The following is a 19,397-nucleotide window of genomic DNA, read 5'->3' as shown; positions in this document are numbered from 1 at the left end:
CGAATTAATCCAGTTACCATTATTTCCTATGGGTTTCATTGCTTCGGTTCTCGAACAATTTGGTTCTCGACCGTCCTCCCGGAACGAATTATGTTCGAGAACCGAGGTATCACTGTACATGATGTTCTGGCAAGCACATCAAAGTGAAATTTCAAGGCAAAAGCATCACTCCGCACACTTAGTCCTGTAATTACAAGACACATTTCTTGATATTTATTCAAGCATATCTTGAAGCAGTGCTAATTCTCACACTTACAATGTTATTTTAGAATCTGATGTAGCAACTCGCATCTTTACTCTTCATTTCTCCAACACAAAGATGGTGGAGCTTACACTGTAAGCAGTTGTAGTTTCGCTTGTTTGTTTATACTGGCTTCCACGATATAATACTGGGATCTAGCTGAGTGAAGATGGGGTCATTTATTTGAAAAGTTGGTTCAAACTGTCAAACACACGTTCCTGAGTTTGCTGTGAGCACGAGGTTCTCCCTTGTAACCACGATTTTCTAGATGTTAGGCCTTTATCGTCGCCATCGGGACAGTAGATAATTCTGACTTTTCTCCCGCCGTTTATAAATTCCTAGTTGAAAGATTTTATAAAACGAGAGTCATCTTTTCCACCATTTCTTTGCATTTGTATTTCTCGGGAAAAAACAACTAAGTGGCTAACTAGTTTCACGAACAGTCTTCTTTTGTTGAACACCGTTGACCCTTTATCCACCGACGACTATGCACTGCGCATGCGCTGAATACTTGACAAAATAAGTTGATACTGGATATTTGTTTACCCCGTTGCATTCTCTTAAACACTTTTTCAGAGCTCAAAAGACTTCAAATGTTTAGCGAAACCTCATGGATCCGACGATTTATACACATTTGATTTTTCCAAATCGAATGATAGAAAACAATCTCCAGAGGATATACACATCAGTACAAACACAATATCACATGCGCCTCTTACATCAATATTCACGTATACAATATACACACATAAATACACATAAACACATAAATGCAGATGTTGTTTTCCAGAATAAGATATCAAAATTGTCATTCATAAATGTGACCAGCAAATTTCAGTCGAGGACCTTCACTTAGCTCACAGCTTTCTTCAACGCATGCGCACTGAGCATTCATTTATGTATGTATCTCTGTGTATTGCGAGTATTTTATGAAACACTTAGTCCCCTGTGGTCAGCTATCCAGGACTTTTTGTTATATCTGCACACAGAAAAAAACAACAACATAATTTCCTCACTTTGTATTTCTGGTTTTTTTTCTTTATATATCATTCCTTTCTTCTTGATCTAATCGAAGTTACTACACACCCTTCTTTGCTACACTTTTATCTTTCTTCTTTTAAATAACAAAATCTATTAATTGCACACAGTTTCCATCCCTCTGTACTGCTATGCTTTACTCATTGACCCTAATCTCCCCTCTAAGTCATGAACTCTTTCCTAGTATTTTAGTCTCATTTGAATGCCTTGATACAATGCCATGAGTAAAAGGTCGTGATAAAATTGTTGTCAATCATATGAAGATAGCGATCTCAATGTCTCTACCTGTAAATGTTGTGGAAGGTGTCGTGTATCCTTTAATCTGTGTCAGAAGATCTTTGCATCTGCGCACCACGTGACAGAATGTGTTTGGGTGCCCCGCCGGGTAGCAAGGGCCGTCCTCCATTGTGGTGTAATGTGCACCGGCGCCGCACCCGATGTGGCTGCTGTTGTATGTCACCCCGTCAACGCACCAGACGTAACTGTTGCAGTGGTCAGGGTAGGTGTCGGGTCGTGGGATGAACACGTACCCGGTTGATGGACAATGAAATAACTCGGAAAGATCTGTGAGAAATGGAAACAGAACATTAGGGGTTAGGGTTACGCAGAGAGAGAGAAGGAGGAAACCACACGCACGCTTGCTTGCTAGCCTTGGCCGCACACAATTCCTCGCTGTTTTGAGTATATTATTACTACTTGATTGATGATGATGATGATGATGATGATGAGGAGGAGGAGGAAGAGGAGGAAGAGAAGGCGGAGGATGAAACCTGAGCACAGAGGCTGTGTCAACAAGCAGATAATCCTCAAACCGGTCAAAAGCTTTCTTAAGATCTTAAGATCGTAGATAACAGCTCATACAGCGGTTTAGCATTCTTCTTACTTTTGTTCCCTAAGATCTCTGAACATGGCAGAGATGTGGCTGTTGTGTCCTTAGCAACCGTTGACTCGACTGAGGTGGTCGTTGAGGATGCTACAGACGTCGTGTCAGTCAAAGGTTTCGTGTCTGTAGTTGTTGCAGCTGTCGCCGTAGTTGACACTCGCTCCTCTCTCCTTCGCTGACCACAATACGTGTTTTCTGACCGTCTGTAGCACACTGTGTCGTCTGCTGGCGATTCGTAAGAAAACTCAAAGTCCTCGGGGCATCGGAGGTATTTTACTCCCGTAGAAGTGCAAGCCTGATATTCTCCGCAAAAATGTGGGTAGGTGTAAGGCAAAGGCAGAAATTGTTGAGTACACTCCACTTTTGAAGGATAGGTACCCGGAACTTTCGAATCTGTGGCATAGTTGACCCATCATAATAAGCATCTGCTACAGTAAACACTCATGGTTATAATGCTCAACATTTTATAAGATTCTATAAATAAGTTTTATTCGGGTGTTTGATTTGTCTTTTTCTTACCAGGAAGATCCTACAAAACCGCCGACAATATCACACATCATTAACCCTGACTACAAGGCAGTTAGCTGTTGAAGGATTATTCATAGAACATGTTGGTCAGACTGCAACTATAGTTTAGCGCAGGTAAGGTTTCCAAAACACGGAAACGATATATAAATACAATTTTAAAAAGTTGAAGATAAAGGTTTGTGATGCTTTGTGGAAAGAAAGATTTAGCCGTTCATAAAATATAACATTGAGTACGGTCGGTGGGTCGGTTGGTTACACAGACACCTACAGCCTTTATATATTTCTCCACCAAAGTTTACCTGATAGTTTGGACTCTAGGGAGGAAACGTTAATCGAAGACATTTTTACTCGAAGATTTAACCAGTGAGTGAATTCTCCATCATGGAGCCCAGAGTTCTGCAACAAGTCCTTCAGCCAGTCACTGCTGGTATTAAAAGTGGTTTGCAGTTCCAAAGTAAAACCGGTGACGATGCTTCCTTTACTTTAGCAAATAAAAACACAAATGACATTGTTGATGATAGGTGTATAAGTCGCTTTATCAAAGCTTTATCATAACATAACATGTACAAGTGTTACAGACCTAGTAAGGAATGATGCTTCGACAAATACTTTCTTGTAAATTAACCCAAGAGGAGAAAAATGTAAGGGAAGTGCTAAAGACAAATAACTCAAACGAAATTAAGCTTGCAAGCTCTTGTTGTGGAGCACGTGAGAAATTGCATTATACATGCATTCATTTGCTCATCTACTCACACACAATGAGAGAGAGAAAGTTGGCAAGAGCAACGGCATGCTTGTTCCCTACTTTTCTGTAATAGATGACAAGTTTAGTCTAAAACAAAATTCTTTTCTTACCTTAGAGACTGTACGGTACAGGCTACAACACTGGTGTTGTCACTGTCAGCTAACATTGTACCAACCTGAAAGGAAAGAATGAAACTCTCGTCTTTGATTTGCCTAGATTTTGCGACTGAGGATATTTAAAAGATTTGCAAGACACTGGTTGTGCGTGAATAAAAGAACTTTGTCGTTTGATAATTAATTTTAATAACCCTTTGTCTCTTTCTCGTGATTAGTATCCCATGAGGTTCTTTCTTTCTTTCTTTCTTTCTTTCTTTCTTTCTTTCTTTCTTTCTTTCTTTCTTTCTTTCTTTCTTTCTTTCTTTCTTTCTTTCTTTGTCTGTTTCTCTGTGACTGAAGTAACTTACACTATCGCAAAACTTTTGGCTAAAGGCGTTGAATTCTGAAGAATTCTTGTCAGCCATCGAAGGATGAAAAGAGTCATCCACAGACACTGAAACCAGACCTACCAACAAGGAAATGCATTTTTAATTATCATTAAATAAAAAAAAAAAGAACAATAAAATAAAGAACAAATTAAAACCTCAATATAATGATAAATAATTTAAGAAACGTCTTATAAATAGCCAATTGGGCTGCAGGGAATTACAAGTGGTTTACTGTGTCGAGAAAGTAGGTTGCGAAAGGCGTCTCCCTCCACAACCTGGTTGTTAAAGAGAGAAATGTTTTTAGTCACAGATACAACTGTGATGTACCCGGAAATTGAACACTTCTGTGCCGATGTCGAGTACACTTATTGCTTTTAAGATACATGTAATCTTTCTCTTTATTTCAAAGTTTCAAATATTAACGTACCTGTGGTCCGGTATGTCTTTACAAGATCTGCAATGAACAACAAGCATTTATTTATTATTTATTTTATTTTATTTTTTTGCTGCTGCTGATGATGATGATGATGATTATGATGATGATGATGATGATGATGATGATGATGACGACGACGACGACCACACAATTAAAATCGCGATTTCCTCAATTTACAGTAGGCTGAAAACGCTTTACAAAAACCATAACCAAGTAAGTCGAAATTAATATCTTAGGTACACACATGTAAATTACTAATTGTAAATTATTCTATGAAATATTTTGATGGGTAGTAAATTTGAAACTGAGTTATTATTAGGTAATTAGTACACTTAGTATGTTCAGGGGTTTTTTTGTTGTTGTTTGTTTATTTTTTTTTTGCGGGGGGATGGGGTTCATATATTTTTGCTCCAGATCTTGCGGGCTTCGAGAAGGGAAACAACCGAGACAGACTATTGTGCCTGTGTTTCATATCGGAGCACTGGATCTGATGTAGTTTCTCAAAATAATAAATTTATAATTTCTTAAATACATCTAAAGAGCCTTTAGGATTTTTATTTTTTAATAAAAATAAAGGACAGTTGGACACAACAGTCAAAATGTAAATTAATGCAGTTGACGGTGACTTGTCTCCCTTTTGGTTTATTTTATTTGGCTGCGTAGTTTTCGTAGGCCATCCTAACAGAAGTTAAACACGAAACTAGAATATCGGAATCACGTGCATTTAAGAACTGAGAGGGAAAGAAAAATCGGATTTCACTCACCTTTCAACTGCGAGGCAATGACGCCTGCAATGGCAGCTGCCATGCACAGTACCAGGATCACCAACACAACTGATGCCTTGTGTTTGCCACATCCACCATTTTTTATTGCAGGCTGGTGATGGCCGATCTCTATGTCCGGTTGCAATATCTCCCTTGGAGGAGTTTGGATCACATAAATTGGGGTTTGTTGATTTTCCTCTCTTATCTCGTCACCTTGAATGGCACTTCTGCGACAACACAGTGAACATGTGCAGGCTTATATTAATGTTCAGTTTAATCTGTCAGTGGTCACTGTCGTCATTACCTATCGAAAGTAGACAGAATTTGAATTTTGCTGAACTGTGATTTTTAAAAAAAAATATTATTATATCGTATTATAAGGTTGTAGTTTACCTGAGTTTTGAGAAATGTGCACTTTACAGCACCCAACATTGTATGACTATCAGACATTTTCAAAAGAAAGCTGAGGGGCAGTAGCTTGTTCGTGATCCATACTCTTCATTCTCTACCCAGCCATCACTGGAAATTTTGTTGTACTGCCGCGCTGCAACTTTGTGTCTCGGGAAAAATCTTTCATAATTAACTGGTAAACGTACCCGTCTGTGGGTCCTATAGTTTGCTCAGTAGGGGCATCACCAATCTCTGCAGTGTCTCTGCTTTCCACCCCGTCAGTCGTTGTATCACATTCTTTTCGAGGCTTATCAGAGGTTTTCCGTCTGTGTTTGCAAATAAATGCTTGGTTAGCTACTACGACGACGTCTGTCTTATGTACATATGCCTGTCTTGTGACTGTCACATTGGGTGAACATGACCCAGACGTTGATGAGCTGCCCTCTTCTGACCCTTTCACAGAAAGCATCAGTAAACTTCAAGCTTTTCATCATCATCATCATCATCATCATCATCATCATCATCGTGCACACACATCACCACCACCACCACCACCACAACCACCGTCACAAGGTCGAACTTACCATAGTCACACGAGGACCCAGAGAGGCTTGTACTTGTGGTAGAGATGATGGGAGGCGACTGGTTTCCTCCCATGGGTATGTGGGCCGGTGTGTGATAGTCGCTCGACCAAGGCATCCTCTGCAGACAGACAGCCTTTATTTCAATAAATAAATTAACAATATTCTCATAGTAATATTCCCTTCATGCCTTTATACACAGACGCTTAGTTGCAAATAGCAGTAAGAATATTCTTCTTTTTCTTCTTCTTTCTTCTTTCTTTCTTTCTCTCTTTCTTCCTTCCTTCCTTTCTTTCTTTCTTTCTTTCTTTCTTTCTTTCTTTCTTTCTTTCTTTCTTTCTTTCTTTCTTTCTTTCTTTCTTTCTTTCTTCCTTCCTTTCTTTCTTCTTCTTCTTCTTCTTCTTCATCAAACAAGAAGCAAGAAGTAAAAAGTTACAAAATAGTATAAACAAAAAAAATATACCAACAACACAACATCAAAAATATCAACAAGAACAGCAAGAAATCCCAAGATGATCGTTCTCCTCATGAAGATCAAAAACAAAAAAATCAACAAGAACAATATCAACAAAAACAAAAAAACTATCAAGGGACATACGAATACCATAAAATATCAACAACAAAACAAGAACGGTAAGTAGACTTGTTGACATTCAAACTACATATTTTTTTCTTAATTCCGTTTGTGGTTTTCAGTGCACGTATAAATTTATAAAAATAATTCCACAGTACAAACTTTCAACGATTTCAAATATCATTAACTAAAAATATACGATCTTGCCTTTGCAATACTGTATGGAAAGGATTAGTCCCAGCGGGAATTTTGGAAATGAGATGATCGTATGAGTTTCCGAAAAATGATATGATGTGTTCGGAAACAACTGAGGTGTAGGCGTGTGACTATTGGCTACTATCTTTTCCAGAAACTGGGCGACTATGTATTCTTGAAGGAAAAGCGATACAGCCGGATGCAGTAGGGAATTCTTTCAGGTATGATACCCTCACTTGTGAACAACACGTATATCCAGGTGTGATCAGTGTCAGGTTCAGTGTTACTGAGAGAAAATTATTGGATCAGAAGAAATGAAAGTACCCCCTAGAGCAGGAGTGGGCAATTAATTTTCCCAAGGGGCCGGATGAGAAACTGGAATGGTTCTAGAGGGCCGGACGAGAAACTGGGATGGTTCTAGAGGGCCGGACTAATATAGTTAACTCAGTTTTACCCAATACTGTATATATAGTATATTTACTGGTGGGCGGCCAGCGGGCGGGCCGGTCAGAGACAGGAGGCGGGCCGGATCCGGCCCGCGGGCCGGCGTTTGCCCAGGTCTGCCCTAGAGGTTTCTTCTAAATGATGTTTCTCACGCGATACCTAGATCCTGCTAACACTTGCTCCTCCTTAAACTAGGAAGAAAACTATCGAATGGCTGACATGGATTTCACCCAACCGTGAAAGCCGGAGACGAAATACAATCGTCAAAAGAATCACCTAATGGAGCGCTTTTTGGGAAAGTAGGAGGGAGAAATTATTCTTAGGCTCGGTCCATCTATTCTGTCCTTTAGAGAACCTAATTTCAACGTACACCAATCAACATAGTTGTCAATAGTTGTGATTGTAATTAATTGACGAGTCCGCCTGCTTGTTTTCTTTTACAGATTAACGACAGTCTTCACCCTCACTGTTTGTTCTCTGATTCTTCTTTATGCCTTCTATAGTTGTCTGATATTTGTCTGTATAGTTGTTTCTTGTTATAGTTGTTGTCCTTCGTATTCTGTCCACGAGGCATTAGACGACATAGCTTCCGGTTTATTCACATTTTTTGTTACTGCTCGCCGAGACTAACAGCAGATCACTTCGTAAGAGTGAGTCTCGGCACACAGACACCACTCCATGCTCTCGGCCGTCACCCTCCAAAATAAACTTCTTAACAATTAATACTGTCGACCATATTTAGACACACACAAGCATATATTTATATAAGAAATGAACAGGCTTTAATTTTAAATCATTCGGTCTTTTATTCATTTTAAAAAGATGTTTCCTTAAATGGACGGATATCATTTAAATAAATATAATAATAATTAAAGAACAAGCAGTTAAGAATGGGAAAAGTTTGTTTAGCGACAACAACCAGCTTTTAGTTCATAGCCTCTGTTTTAATATTACCAGTATCATTACCTTTCTCATTTACAACTGACTATGCCTTTTCACGAAAAGAAGATTAAGTTAATAAATATAAAAATGTATATTTACATGTACATCTAGATTTATATATTTATAAATATACATTAATAAAGTCTTTCAAATTTTCATTGATATTTCATATTACAATTCAGGCGAGACAGTTGAAGTCTTTCCAGTAAACAAACAAAATTATCGTAGATGTCAGTCCACTGAAGTAAGTTCTCCGTTTTTAAAACAGAAAATTCTCTAGGTCCTTTGTAAAAATGTTTCTCTTCTAATTTCTAAATTTGTTTTTATGTACCTTTTCCTAATTCTTATTTTCCTCATTGATTAATAAACATACCTCTTAAGGACTCCCTTTTTAATCAACAGAGTGTTTATTCATGTCTCATATCTCCCTAATCTCTCCCTTCCTGATAAATCGACAGATATAAATAAACTGTGACTACTGCCATCCGCCATAGACACAAAGAATGCGCTTTGGATAAATATTATTTTGAAAGTGAAGACCATTCTTATAACAAAAAATATTGAGACATTTTATGTTGTAATCATTCCTCTCTGTTTAAATATTCATATTCCCTTTACCTGTTACGAGGGACTCTGTTGCTCCCTTAGATGGATTACTGAGCAAGAGAGTGCCCTGTTCAATATATTTTTATTATTATTACTAAAGAATCGTTCCTGCCTACGAAACCGGACAAATTTCAGCATTGTAAGGTCTTTTGAATTATCAAGTATTTTTAAAAGTTTTAAAGAAAATAAAGTGATCTAGTGTATCATTTGTCATCGTCTTCTAGAGAAAAATATAAACAAATCCCCCACCGTTAGAATTATCTAATATTGAGGTAAGAATCAGCACTTACCCAAAAGTATCTTTTCGTCTGAAAACCGTTAGTATTCCGTCAGACTTTCGTCATTAATTCGTAAATTTGTTATGTAAAAGCTCAAGTCTAATAATGTTGACTCACCGTTGGGCCCGAGTCGTCGACGGGTGTTGCGCTGGGGTGGGCCATGGTGAGAGTGAGAGAACAGAGAAGTGACTGCTGACGTCTGCGAACAAGGAAGTCAAGGCGTCAGCGAATCGTCGGGTATCTGGCTCGTGTTTCGTGGGTAGCGACCGATTCACGACGAAAGAAATGAGAAATGAGAAATAGAAATAACAAAATAGACAGATACTATAGGATGTTGTTTACATTTTGTTTAACTAAAACACACACACACATTTCTCTCTAATACATATGTAGAGCAAAACTCTGTCTGAAAGTTATTTTGAATACAGTTTAACCCTCTACACGTGACTTCCTCATTCCACGGAGAACTATTTAGTCAAGAAGCAAATCGAGAGGATAATAATACATGCCTACAGATTTACTCATGGCATGAGGTGGGAAGGTGATCTAGCTTACTTCTAAAGGCACACCATCTTAAGATCAATGTCCTGACATTTTTATTTATGCCGGTGAACCCGAGTAACCTCTACCACGAACTCCTAGATATGGCAAACTGTCGGAAACTATCTCCAGATTCATCTACAGTTGGACTCAAACCAAGAAGCGATTACAAAAACTCTCCTCCCAGCTTTTCTAATCCCCATGTTTATATGTAAGGTGTTAAATCTTCTCTTTGCCAGCACACAAAGGTGGAAGAGACAAAAACGCACGTGGGATGCATTTTCATCTTTTTTCTTTTTTCGGCGACCCCCTGTCAAAAACTATTAGTTCAATTAACAATAAGACATCGATCTAAACGAATGAGCATCACCGAGGAATAACCTAGCTACACTAGCCGCATCTTCTGTGTAATCATGGCCTTTGGCTAGGTCTACCCAGAAATCCGTGAGGCTGGTGCAGGTTCAGTAGCCGGGTGGTGACCACCAGGGTCTGTGTGAGATATGGGTGGGCTTCCGGTACTGTTGGTTGTGAGCGGGTGACCGCCGGACACTTCACAAGCAGTGTGGGTAAGTGCGCGATTTCTTGGCGGTTTTACAATAGTTTTTCTTATAAACGGAGGCCTTGATAAGCGGATGAGAGGCTACACACATCTGCATGTTTACTCTGTGCTACAGTTAAAACTTTATCTGCTAGTCTAAGAGAGGGGCTGTATTAGAGTACCCCATGTTTGTTGATTTAGGGGTGTGACTGCCGGATAGCTCATCGGGTGCGCACCCTTCTTATTGGTTGAATTGTAAAGGGAGAACTCAACAGGACTGTATCAGATCATATGTGTAGGTGGGTATTGGAGGGGAAAGTTTTTTGTTTCATTTTAAAGTCACCTGGTGACAGACGCTCTTTTGTTTTCTCCACAGGCTTTCCATTTCCATTTCGATCTTCAACTTATTCTTACATTCCTCGTATCTTCGTGTGATCTTGTCGACCTTGTCCTTGTTCTTGTCGTCGCTGCCTTTCTTCAACTTCATCATCTCATTCTTCTGAGCCGTTTCCACCCATGTGAATGCAGAGTCTGAACTGTTCTACGTTTCCTCCTCCCTTCGTTTCTTCGTTCCCTCGCCTTTGTCGTCTGGTCCTGCGTGGTGTGGTCAATGAGGCAGCTCGGACTGTGGACCAGCAAAGGTTTCATGTGTATGTCGGACAGACAGGGAAGTGATGGTCAGAGCGAGGCAACAGAAAGTGAAGGAAGTGTAAACAGAGTGCACAGTGCTCTACATCTAACGTCATGCTTGAATGACTCAGGGGCAACAACTCTGACAGTACAGTGTCGCAGTGTATCCGGGTGTTACATCATTTTTCATAACATGATCTTGTTAAAGCCTGCATACATTCTTTTGTAAATGACAGTAAATCATTGTAACAACGGTGTATGTGTATATTTATATTTATTTAACAAAGTCCAGTGGTGGAGAAAAAATATATAAGAGGGTAAAAGGACAGAAAATAAAAATGTTTAGAGAACTGAAAACAGTTGGCACTGATCATCTGAAATAAAACGTTTAAGATTAGCTGAAGTGCAGTATTATGCCGCTTGTAGAGAGTAGCTAGTACCGAGGAGACCAAACTGCTCTCCAAGATACGAGAGCATTTTCTTGTTACTATAACTTGTTAACAAGATAATATAAATAGTTTTTAAAACGTTTACGTGTTTCAAAACACTACATAATATTTGCAGTATCGTATTGTTCGTATTTTACAACTCCAGGTAGCTGATCTTAAGAACATAAACCTACCGAGCGTGACGACCTTCAGTGAATCGCATTTAAAGATAAACACTCTCACATGCAAAATTAGCAAAGTCGTGATAAAAAGGGGTTATTTTCTCTCCAATTATTATTTTTATTTAATTTAAATATTAAAAGATAATTAACTACCTCAGCCCTCAGTATTCGATGGCCTACGACCCCTATGAATGGGAACATTCGTAATAACTCTAGGCTCCGACAATTCAAAAAAAAAAAACCCTAACGATTAATACTCTCGACCATATTCAAACGCATACAAGCATAAATTTATTAAGTAAATAATACATTAGTAATAAATATATTTTATGTCTTACTGTATTTTTTAGTTTTCTTTACATGTACAATCTACCACATTAGACTACAAAACTGGGAGAAAAATTATTTAATTATTTAATTATTGAAGATAAACTCGTGAATAATCAAAATCGTCAAAGTGAAACCCACGAATACTGCTTGCCGACTGTATTGACTGAAATACATCCGCAATTTATTGCATACCGGGGACTGGAGATTATCACCATTTGAGTACACAATGTGAGTGACATGTCAACAAACACACGAGCTGATGTCACTGCACTTAGAATATAGTCTTCACATTGGCTGACAGCTGCCTTATCGTTGACTGAACACGTGATTCACAGGTAAAGGTGGTTGTGCTGCCTTTGACTTGATCATCGCCAAACACATCAACCCACATACATACATATCGTTAAATAATATCATATCACACATAGGCAATTACTTTCCAAGATTGTCGGTCATATGTTTCCAGGAACTTTCAATCGGTGACATACACTTTAAACACATTTATGTTATGCATTGAGAACATCAAAGCACAGCAAGGGAAAGACGAGTCACTTCTGTAGTCAGCTATATAGTTGTACCCCGATGTATCGGTGTTTGGACCTTGGTTAAGGACAGTCTCCGATAATAATAGAAGGCAGTGTGATAAAGCAGATACCCAGCACCCATTGTGTCAAAATAAACACCAAAGTTGGGTACGATCGGCAGATAACTCTGGAACTGTTTGATGATGAGTTACCTTCTCTCAACTGTTCTGTGTAGACTGGAGGTTGCAGTCCCTGCAGTACTGTTCCACATCGCTGCAACCGTCGTAACGTTCTGTGTAGATGCATTGGCGGTTTTTGATGTTATTGTGCCGTTTACAATCGCTGCAGCTGTCGTCGTATTCTGTTCAGACGCATCTGTGGTTCTGATCGCTGTTGTACCTTTTCAAAACGGTATCACAGGTGCTTTTGTCGTCACAGCTGTCGTTCCACCCATTGCTGTACTGTTCATTGCCATTCCAGCTGTCGTGACGTTTTGTGTCGTCACAGCTGTCGTTCCAGCCATTGCTGTACTGTTCATTTCCATTCCAGCTGTCGTGACGTTTTGTGTCGTCACAGCTGTCGTTCCAGCCATTGTACTGTTCATTGCCATTCCAGCTGTCGTGACGTTTTGTGTCGTCGCAGCTGTCGTTCCAGCCATTGCTGTACTGTTCATTGCCATTCCAGCTGTCGTGACGTTTTGTGTCGTCGCAGCTGTCGTTCCAACCATTGCTGTACTGTTCATTGCCATTCCAGCTGTCGTGACGTTTTGTGTCGTCGCAGCTGTCGTTCCAGCCATTGTCGTACTGTTCATTGCCATTCCAGCTGTCGTAACGTTCTGTGTAGTCGCAGCTGTCGTTCCAACCACTGTCGTTACGTTCTCCTTTATTTCAGTTGCAGTAACACTCTGTGAGGTCACAGCTATCGTTCCAGTCACAGTTGTACCGTTCACAATCACCGCAGCTGTGGTCACATGCTGTGTAGACGTGTCTGCGGTTCCAGTCACTGTCGAACTGTTCATCATCGTGGCAGCTGTCGTTGCATTCTGTGTAGACACATCTGTTGTTCCGGTCACCGCCGTCCTGTTTACAACCTCTGCAGCTGTAGTAACAATAACCGCAGCTGTCGTCGCATTCTGCATAGACGGGTCTGTGGTTCCAGTCCTTACAGTGTTCGTTATCATTGCAGCTGTCGTCACATTCTGCGTAGACACGTCTGTAGCTCCAGTCGCAGTCGTTTTGCTTACAATCATCGCTTCTGTTGTCATAACATCCATTGTCGTGGCGTTTGCCGTCCTGTTCACTGTCACTGTACCTGTCATCCGGGCCTCAGTCGTTGTGGTGATATCTTTTATCATTTGTCCACCACAGTACGTAGAATTTGATCGCAAACCACACACAGAGCTGTTTGTGGTCGCTGGGTTGTAAGAAAATTCTTGGCCTTGAGGACATTTTAAATACTCGATCACCGTTCCATTGCATGCCTGATATTCGTCACAGTACAGTGGGTAGGTGTATGGCAGCGATAGATATGCAGCCTGTCCACAGCCATCTTTTTCATTATATTGATCTGAAGTCCTAAAATCTGTAATAATAATAATAATAATAATAATAATAATAATAATAATAATAATAATAATAATAATAATAATAATAATAATAATAATTTTTGGCTAATTACAGAGCATAGTTTTATCTGTTTGTCTAGTGTAAAACCTCACCTGAGATTAAGGGTGTAACCACAATTGAAGATTTCAGAATTCGCAGATTTAACCATTTAACAGACTCTCCCTCCTGGACCCCAGACTGCTGCAAGTGGCTCCTGAGCCACTCACCGCTTGCTTTAGAAGTGTCGAAAGTGGTCTGGAGGTCCAGAGTGAAATTTGCGATGATGCTGCCTTCTCTGTACCAAACAAAAACACACAAAACAGAATTGTTGATGGTGAGTGGTTTTCATGATGGTCAAAGAGTTTATATCCCTCCAGCCATCTTGGCACCAGTAGTTTTTTGTATACAAGGGAAAATTAATATTGTGATAACTGACTTGGAATGAACTGTGTAGGCTACACCCTTAACTGAAGGGAGGTAACCAATAATTTCTGCAACCATTTGTATTTTACATTTACATTATTGTCATATAATAAAGGGAGGTAACTAATTAAAGTACATAACTGAGGTAAACAATTAGGACAGTATACAAAGGTCAAACATGTGTCTACCAAATTATGGGATAGTTCCAGTGTTAAAGACAGAACCGGCAAGATGTACATAAACAGTTACACTGTGCATCCAAACAAATGAAGTATCCTACTTTAGGATAGTTAAAGGAATGAAAACAGTATTTTCATGTAAGCAACAAGTAAAATCAGTGGCTGATTGCTCTTGAGGTTAGGTTAACAGTACTGGCTATAGCATGAGTACAAGTAGAGAAGGAAAGGAAAATCAAATCATGTCTGTCTTGTAAACTATCATAATTGACAGTTACTTCAGTTGAAAGATTTTATCAGTCTGACAATGTTGAACAAATAAACAAAAAGAATATAAAGTTTCTGTTGTTTTTGAATCCTTACCTGAGATCAAGTAGGGCACAGCCGCGGAAGACCACACTGTCGTTCCCAGCTAAAATTTTGTAAACCTGTCACCGAAGATTGTGTAGAAATTTGTCATGACTAGTAATCAGTGGGTCAGATGAGGTTGAGAAGACAGTCACAAGACACTATCATACTTTACTCACATGTGTTGTTTTCATCACACAATACACTTCCTTCATCTCTTTTTACAGTCTCCGTCCCCCATTCTTCTTTCTTTCTATCGTCCTTTTTCTCTTTCTCTCTCCTCCTCTTTCCTCCCTCTGTCGATCCTACACTCCTAGTTTCACAAATTATCTCCCTTTGTCTATTTTGGTATTTTCATTTTGTTTGCCTGCCTCTTGACATACTGAGCTTATTTAATTTTGTCAGTATTTTCATTCTTGTCTACTAATGCTTTACCTAGCTTTAACTCACACTGTAACACAGTTTCTTGTTGAATTCCTTGAATTCGGTGGAAGAGCTGTTGGCCATTGCAGGAAGGAAGGAGTCATTCACCAACGTGGTGACGCGACCTGCAAAACAAATAAAGACAAGGGAGGTGGTGGTTATTTGTTATACACACAAAGTAAAGCAGAATTAAAACCCACCCCTAATGTACAAGAGTAACTAGTAACAATAATAAACATTTGAGTAACATGAAAGCTCCACCTTAGGAAAAATGCCGTTAGGATAGAATATAAGTGTAACCAATGAACGAAAGAAAAGAAAAGACGGAAAGACAGAAAAAAGCTGATAATTATACGTAGTTTAAAGACAAAAGGAAGCCTAATTCAGGGAATAATACCATGTTCCTGATTATTATTGCAGATTACATAAAATGGCGGTGGTTGCAGCGCCTGTCACCGTCTGTCATGGTTTTGTCCGAATACTCCAGTTTCCTCTACTTCCGTTGTGTGTGTGTGTGTGAGTGAAGAAAAGGTGTGTATTCACATCTTGATCTTCCAACAAAAATGTACGTTACTGCACCAGCATTGGCACCAGTTGGATCACGTGACCATGGCGTCCAGCTTTAAATGCGTCGTTAGTGTAAGCGGTCTTCTGCTTTGATTTTAGCATTTTTTGGAAGTAAACACTCGAAATAAATACAGACAAAGATAAGTGACCTTTAGGGGAAGCCTTCGAGTGGAACCGACAAAGAACAGATCATTCCTTTTTTCTGAAGAAATCGTTTAAGTCATTGCCCTGTCTTCAAGCGGCGTTTTTCTCCTCCGATTTAGAGAGCTTGCTAGTGTGTATGTGTGTGTGTCTACCTCAAGATGTTCATATTTCTACTGTTTTAGGTATGGCAAAAAACGTTTACAGTTACACATTTTCTTACCTCTGCTGACCCAGTATTTTTGTCCTTCACCTGCAATAAACCGCAAGTGGTGATTACGTGAACGCTGAACATCGTAATGTAAACAATATGCTGTACTACAAAACTTAAAGAAGTAAATATAAACAGATAAGAGATTAATAATGACCTCTAGTCGAGGGCTACAACAGTTTCAAACAATCGCGTCACTTATTTCTGTGAATTACGGAATTATCCACGTTCATTATTGTTATTGTTGAATTTTTTCGTCTCTAAGGAGATAAACAATGAAGACAATGTAGTAAACGCTTACCAAAAAGTTTTAGAGATGCAGGTTTTTAGTATATTTCATTTTTGTTTTGCTTCTGGTATTTCGCCATAACAACCTTTGGTCAGATAGGTAAAGGTATTGGTGGTGCAACAAACTGTAAGTGATCCACTGTATCTAGAGAACGGTATGTTCTCTAAAATGTAGTCCAGTCTTTTCCTTCAGCCGCTCTCTGCTTCTAAAGAATTTTTTCTATGTTCAGTATTTTTTTTAGTTACCTGACTAACAATCAAAGTCTTTCTGATCCTTATTCGACTTCACTAACCTGGAGCTGTAGACGTAGAACGATCTGCAACGAGACAAGTAGTCCTCGCTTTTTAATTCTAAACTTTGTAATTTAAATATTTCGTAATATTAAAAAACATTACAAAGTGGGTAAAAGAGTGGTAATCTAAACAATTTTTATTAAAGCAAAGCAGAAAGAAATGGGTAAAAAAAAGTGGTAAACACGTTTTAGCTACGCAGAAAGTCAAAGAGTTCAAGAAGTTTTAATCTGACCCACCCCCTTCCTTGTAATTTTGAAAACGACTTGTGATTAAGCACAGGAAGACAAACACAGATTACAATTTGTAATATCGAGTGTATACATAAAAATGTTTAAAATATTAAAGGTATCTCACTCACTCTTTAACTCATTGTAGGCAATGCCTCCTGAAATAGCACCGACGATTATCAATATCAACATCACCAGCACGACCGTCGACTTCTGTTTGCAACAAACTCGTCTTTTACTTGCAGACTGGCTGTAGTCGTTCGCTGACGACCAAGTGTCAAAGGTTACAGGATTATCTCTCCTGTTAACAACAAACAAACAAACAAAAGATAGTTTGATGAGTGTCAGTTTTTGAGGTGTGGTCTTAAAGACCGCTCTTTTATTTTATTCGTTTTGCCCATTCGATAGTTGAGTTAGCTTAGAGGGTAGGGGGTCCTGACCTCTGACCCGCAAGGTGCGGTTCTGGACTCTGAGGCTGGGGAACTAGTCACGTGGCTATTCCCTGAAAAGCTTGGATGGGGAGAGGATGGATCAAAGATTGGATAAAGGACATATAAAGGCGTGAAACTACCGGTAACAACAATCACAAACATGTTGGATGAGCCAGCGATATGCATCCTTGTTTGTGTTGTTTATTGTTCGATCATGATCATACCTCATTACAATGTAATTATAAACTGGACTCACCTGTGCTGAGAACCTAATGACGACAACTCCACACTTTCCTGCAGACTTCTGGCACTGCCTCTGTTCCAGTTGTCGATCTTGCTGTACACTAAAATCGTCAGAAAAAAATGAGATCCTCATCATCATCATAGTCGTGGTTATCATTATCGTCATCAACATCATCGTCATCGTCCTTATTCTCCCCTTATCGTTACCGTCAGCATCATTTTTGTTCTTCGTGTCATCATCGTGTCCTCTAGTGAGTAGAATGATCTATGAACTACGAAACATACAACTTTAACTATATGATGCGATGATGACGACGACGACGACGACGACGACGATGATGATGAATACTGCCTGAAATTTACACATCGCCGTGCTTACCGTCACTATTGGCGTTGCTGACATTTGATTTGTTGCTTGCTTTCATGGTGGTGGTGTCTGTAGTGTTGCTGAAATTTGATTTGTAGCTGGCTTCCATGGTGGTGATGTCTGTAGTACAAGGCGTGCCCACGCTAGTCGTCCTGACCTCTAACCCGATTCTCTTTTTTCACTCGATAGGTGATCTATCATGCCGTGCACTGTTGTTAATAGTGATGGCAGACATCAATAGGGTGTTTATTTTCCACTTGCATATACAATTACATACATGTAACATTTCTTCCTTCCACACAGTAGCAGTGGCAAGCTTGTCCACTCAGGTTTTCTTTGTTGCCTTCCCACCTTCACACCCCACAAAGCCTGATTGTGAAGGGACAAAGGATACACATAGATGGGACTAACGGATCCGTTGGCGCAATGGAATGTTTTGTTGATCTTTACAACACCACTAACTCAACCACTTACATTCATACAAGCAAGAAAGTTTCCAATAAAAATACGGAAATAAAATTAAGTCAAGATACAAATCACGAACCCTCAACACCCGCTGCTTTTACATACCCTGATAAACGCAGCACGCTCTGTCTTCTACCTACCACGACTAGCCGTCAACACCACTGTCTTCTACTTACCTTGATAACCTCTCAGCTTCTCCTGTCTGTCAACCTCGAACCAGTAAGGCTCTGTTCCGAAGCCCACCTCGCTCAGAAAGATTGGAATGAGTGACCCTCCTCGTGTGATGTCACTGAGGCCAGCAAATGAAACTCGCAGGTAAGGAAATGGGGTTGGGGAGGGATGATATCAATGTCATGCCATGAGCCTACCGTGAAATACTTCGCTGCAGGGATTGGCAGCCGCTTTTAATGTGTTTTCTGCAGGCGTGATCATGTGTTACCTACATCAAGGTCTCGGTATGCTTGACTTAGGACATTTTTTTCTGACTGTCGTCTTGGGGGACGACTTCTGAATCTCTAACATGTCGGATATATATATATACCCGGGGTATTTTATGTCAGAGTCAAGTTGCAGGTTTCAACGAAAAGTGTCTTCTATTAGAACATGGACGTTGCTCTTAATGTTTTCCCTCGAGTGACACCCTGGTGCCTGTCTATTTTAAAATGAACTCCACCCGATTATAAAGAAAAAATGTTGCACTCCCGTTCTCCTTCAAAGGGAAGGCTATAGTCTTTGCAGGTGCGAAGCATCTTTCAGACTGTAGAGGCTGCTGTGCCCCTGGAGTCGTAGTTACCAAGCAGTTGCAAAGAATGTAAGTTAATACAACATGATACCCGCGGGTATGATTTCTAATCATAACTAATCTTTGTAACTACAGAGGCAAGACGC

The 19,397-nt window shown here is 39.6% G+C and overlaps 4 protein-coding genes across 4 annotated transcripts; 1 reads left to right on the top strand and 3 right to left on the bottom strand.

The window, feature by feature from the left end:
- Nucleotides 1-694: 694 nt before the first annotated feature.
- On the bottom strand, nucleotides 695-4,013 carry LOC112554892. Its single transcript, XM_025222969.1, has 5 exons — nucleotides 3,899-4,013; nucleotides 3,546-3,610; nucleotides 2,990-3,171; nucleotides 2,163-2,555; nucleotides 695-1,843 (listed from the first exon to the last, which is right to left on the bottom strand). Exons 1-5 carry the CDS (start codon nucleotides 3,953-3,955, stop codon nucleotides 1,533-1,535), a joined length of 1,008 nt encoding a protein of 335 aa, XP_025078754.1. The 5' UTR covers nucleotides 3,956-4,013; the 3' UTR covers nucleotides 695-1,532.
- Nucleotides 4,014-4,954: 941 nt separating this feature from the next.
- LOC112554842 lies at nucleotides 4,955-9,291 on the bottom strand. The gene is made up of 4 exons (XM_025222896.1): nucleotides 9,247-9,291; nucleotides 6,094-6,211; nucleotides 5,716-5,962; nucleotides 4,955-5,346 (listed from the first exon to the last, which is right to left on the bottom strand). Exons 1-4 carry the CDS (start codon nucleotides 9,289-9,291, stop codon nucleotides 5,112-5,114), a joined length of 645 nt encoding a protein of 214 aa, XP_025078681.1. The 3' UTR covers nucleotides 4,955-5,111.
- Nucleotides 9,292-11,127: 1,836 nt separating this feature from the next.
- LOC112554890 lies at nucleotides 11,128-13,857 on the top strand. Its single transcript, XM_025222967.1, has 2 exons — nucleotides 11,128-12,728; nucleotides 12,867-13,857. Exons 1-2 carry the CDS (start codon nucleotides 12,502-12,504, stop codon nucleotides 13,723-13,725), a joined length of 1,086 nt encoding a protein of 361 aa, XP_025078752.1. The 5' UTR covers nucleotides 11,128-12,501; the 3' UTR covers nucleotides 13,726-13,857.
- Nucleotides 13,858-14,795: 938 nt separating this feature from the next.
- Nucleotides 14,796-19,182, bottom strand: LOC112554899. The gene is made up of 7 exons (XM_025222976.1): nucleotides 18,057-19,182; nucleotides 17,691-17,778; nucleotides 17,135-17,304; nucleotides 16,776-16,799; nucleotides 16,207-16,236; nucleotides 15,303-15,400; nucleotides 14,796-14,932 (listed from the first exon to the last, which is right to left on the bottom strand). Exons 1-7 carry the CDS (start codon nucleotides 18,151-18,153, stop codon nucleotides 14,864-14,866), a joined length of 576 nt encoding a protein of 191 aa, XP_025078761.1. The 5' UTR covers nucleotides 18,154-19,182; the 3' UTR covers nucleotides 14,796-14,863.
- Between the last annotated feature and the right edge of the window lie 215 nt (nucleotides 19,183-19,397).

The sequence above is a fragment of the Pomacea canaliculata genome, linkage group LG14 (assembly GCF_003073045.1).
Source record: "Pomacea canaliculata isolate SZHN2017 linkage group LG14, ASM307304v1, whole genome shotgun sequence".
Lineage (NCBI taxonomy): Eukaryota > Metazoa > Mollusca > Gastropoda > Architaenioglossa > Ampullariidae > Pomacea > Pomacea canaliculata.
This window is presented reverse-complemented; position numbering and strand designations above follow the sequence as displayed.

Coding starts and splice junctions, on each gene's coding strand:
- LOC112554892 (XM_025222969.1), bottom strand. CDS start 3,955: ATGGCTGACAAGAATTCTTCAGAATTCAACGCCTTTAGCCAAAAGTTT. Junction 3,611..3,898: donor GCCAAAAGTTTTGCGATAGT/GTAAGTTACTTC, acceptor CTTTCCTTTCAG/GTTGGTACAATGTTAGCTGA. Junction 1,844..2,162: donor AGAGATCTTAGGGAACAAAA/GTAAGAAGAATG, acceptor CATTTCTCACAG/ATCTTTCCGAGTTATTTCAT.
- LOC112554842 (XM_025222896.1), bottom strand. CDS start 9,291: ATGGCCCACCCCAGCGCAACACCCGTCGACGACTCGGGCCCAACG. Junction 6,212..9,246: donor TCGACGACTCGGGCCCAACG/GTGAGTCAACAT, acceptor GTCTGTCTGCAG/AGGATGCCTTGGTCGAGCGA. Junction 5,963..6,093: donor TGGGTCCTCGTGTGACTATG/GTAAGTTCGACC, acceptor TTTCTGTGAAAG/GGTCAGAAGAGGGCAGCTCA.
- LOC112554890 (XM_025222967.1), top strand. CDS start 12,502: ATGATGAGTTACCTTCTCTCAACTGTTCTGTGTAGACTGGAGGTTGCA. Junction 12,729..12,866: donor AACGGTATCACAGGTGCTTT/TGTCGTCACAGC, acceptor CGTGACGTTTTG/TGTCGTCACAGCTGTCGTTC.
- LOC112554899 (XM_025222976.1), bottom strand. CDS start 18,153: ATGGAAGCCAGCTACAAATCAAATTTCAGCAACACTACAGACACCACC. Junction 17,779..18,056: donor CAGCAACGCCAATAGTGACG/GTAAGCACGGCG, acceptor TGACGATTTTAG/TGTACAGCAAGATCGACAAC. Junction 16,800..17,134: donor TGCCTACAATGAGTTAAAGA/GTGAGTGAGATA, acceptor GTCTCGTTGCAG/ATCGTTCTACGTCTACAGCT.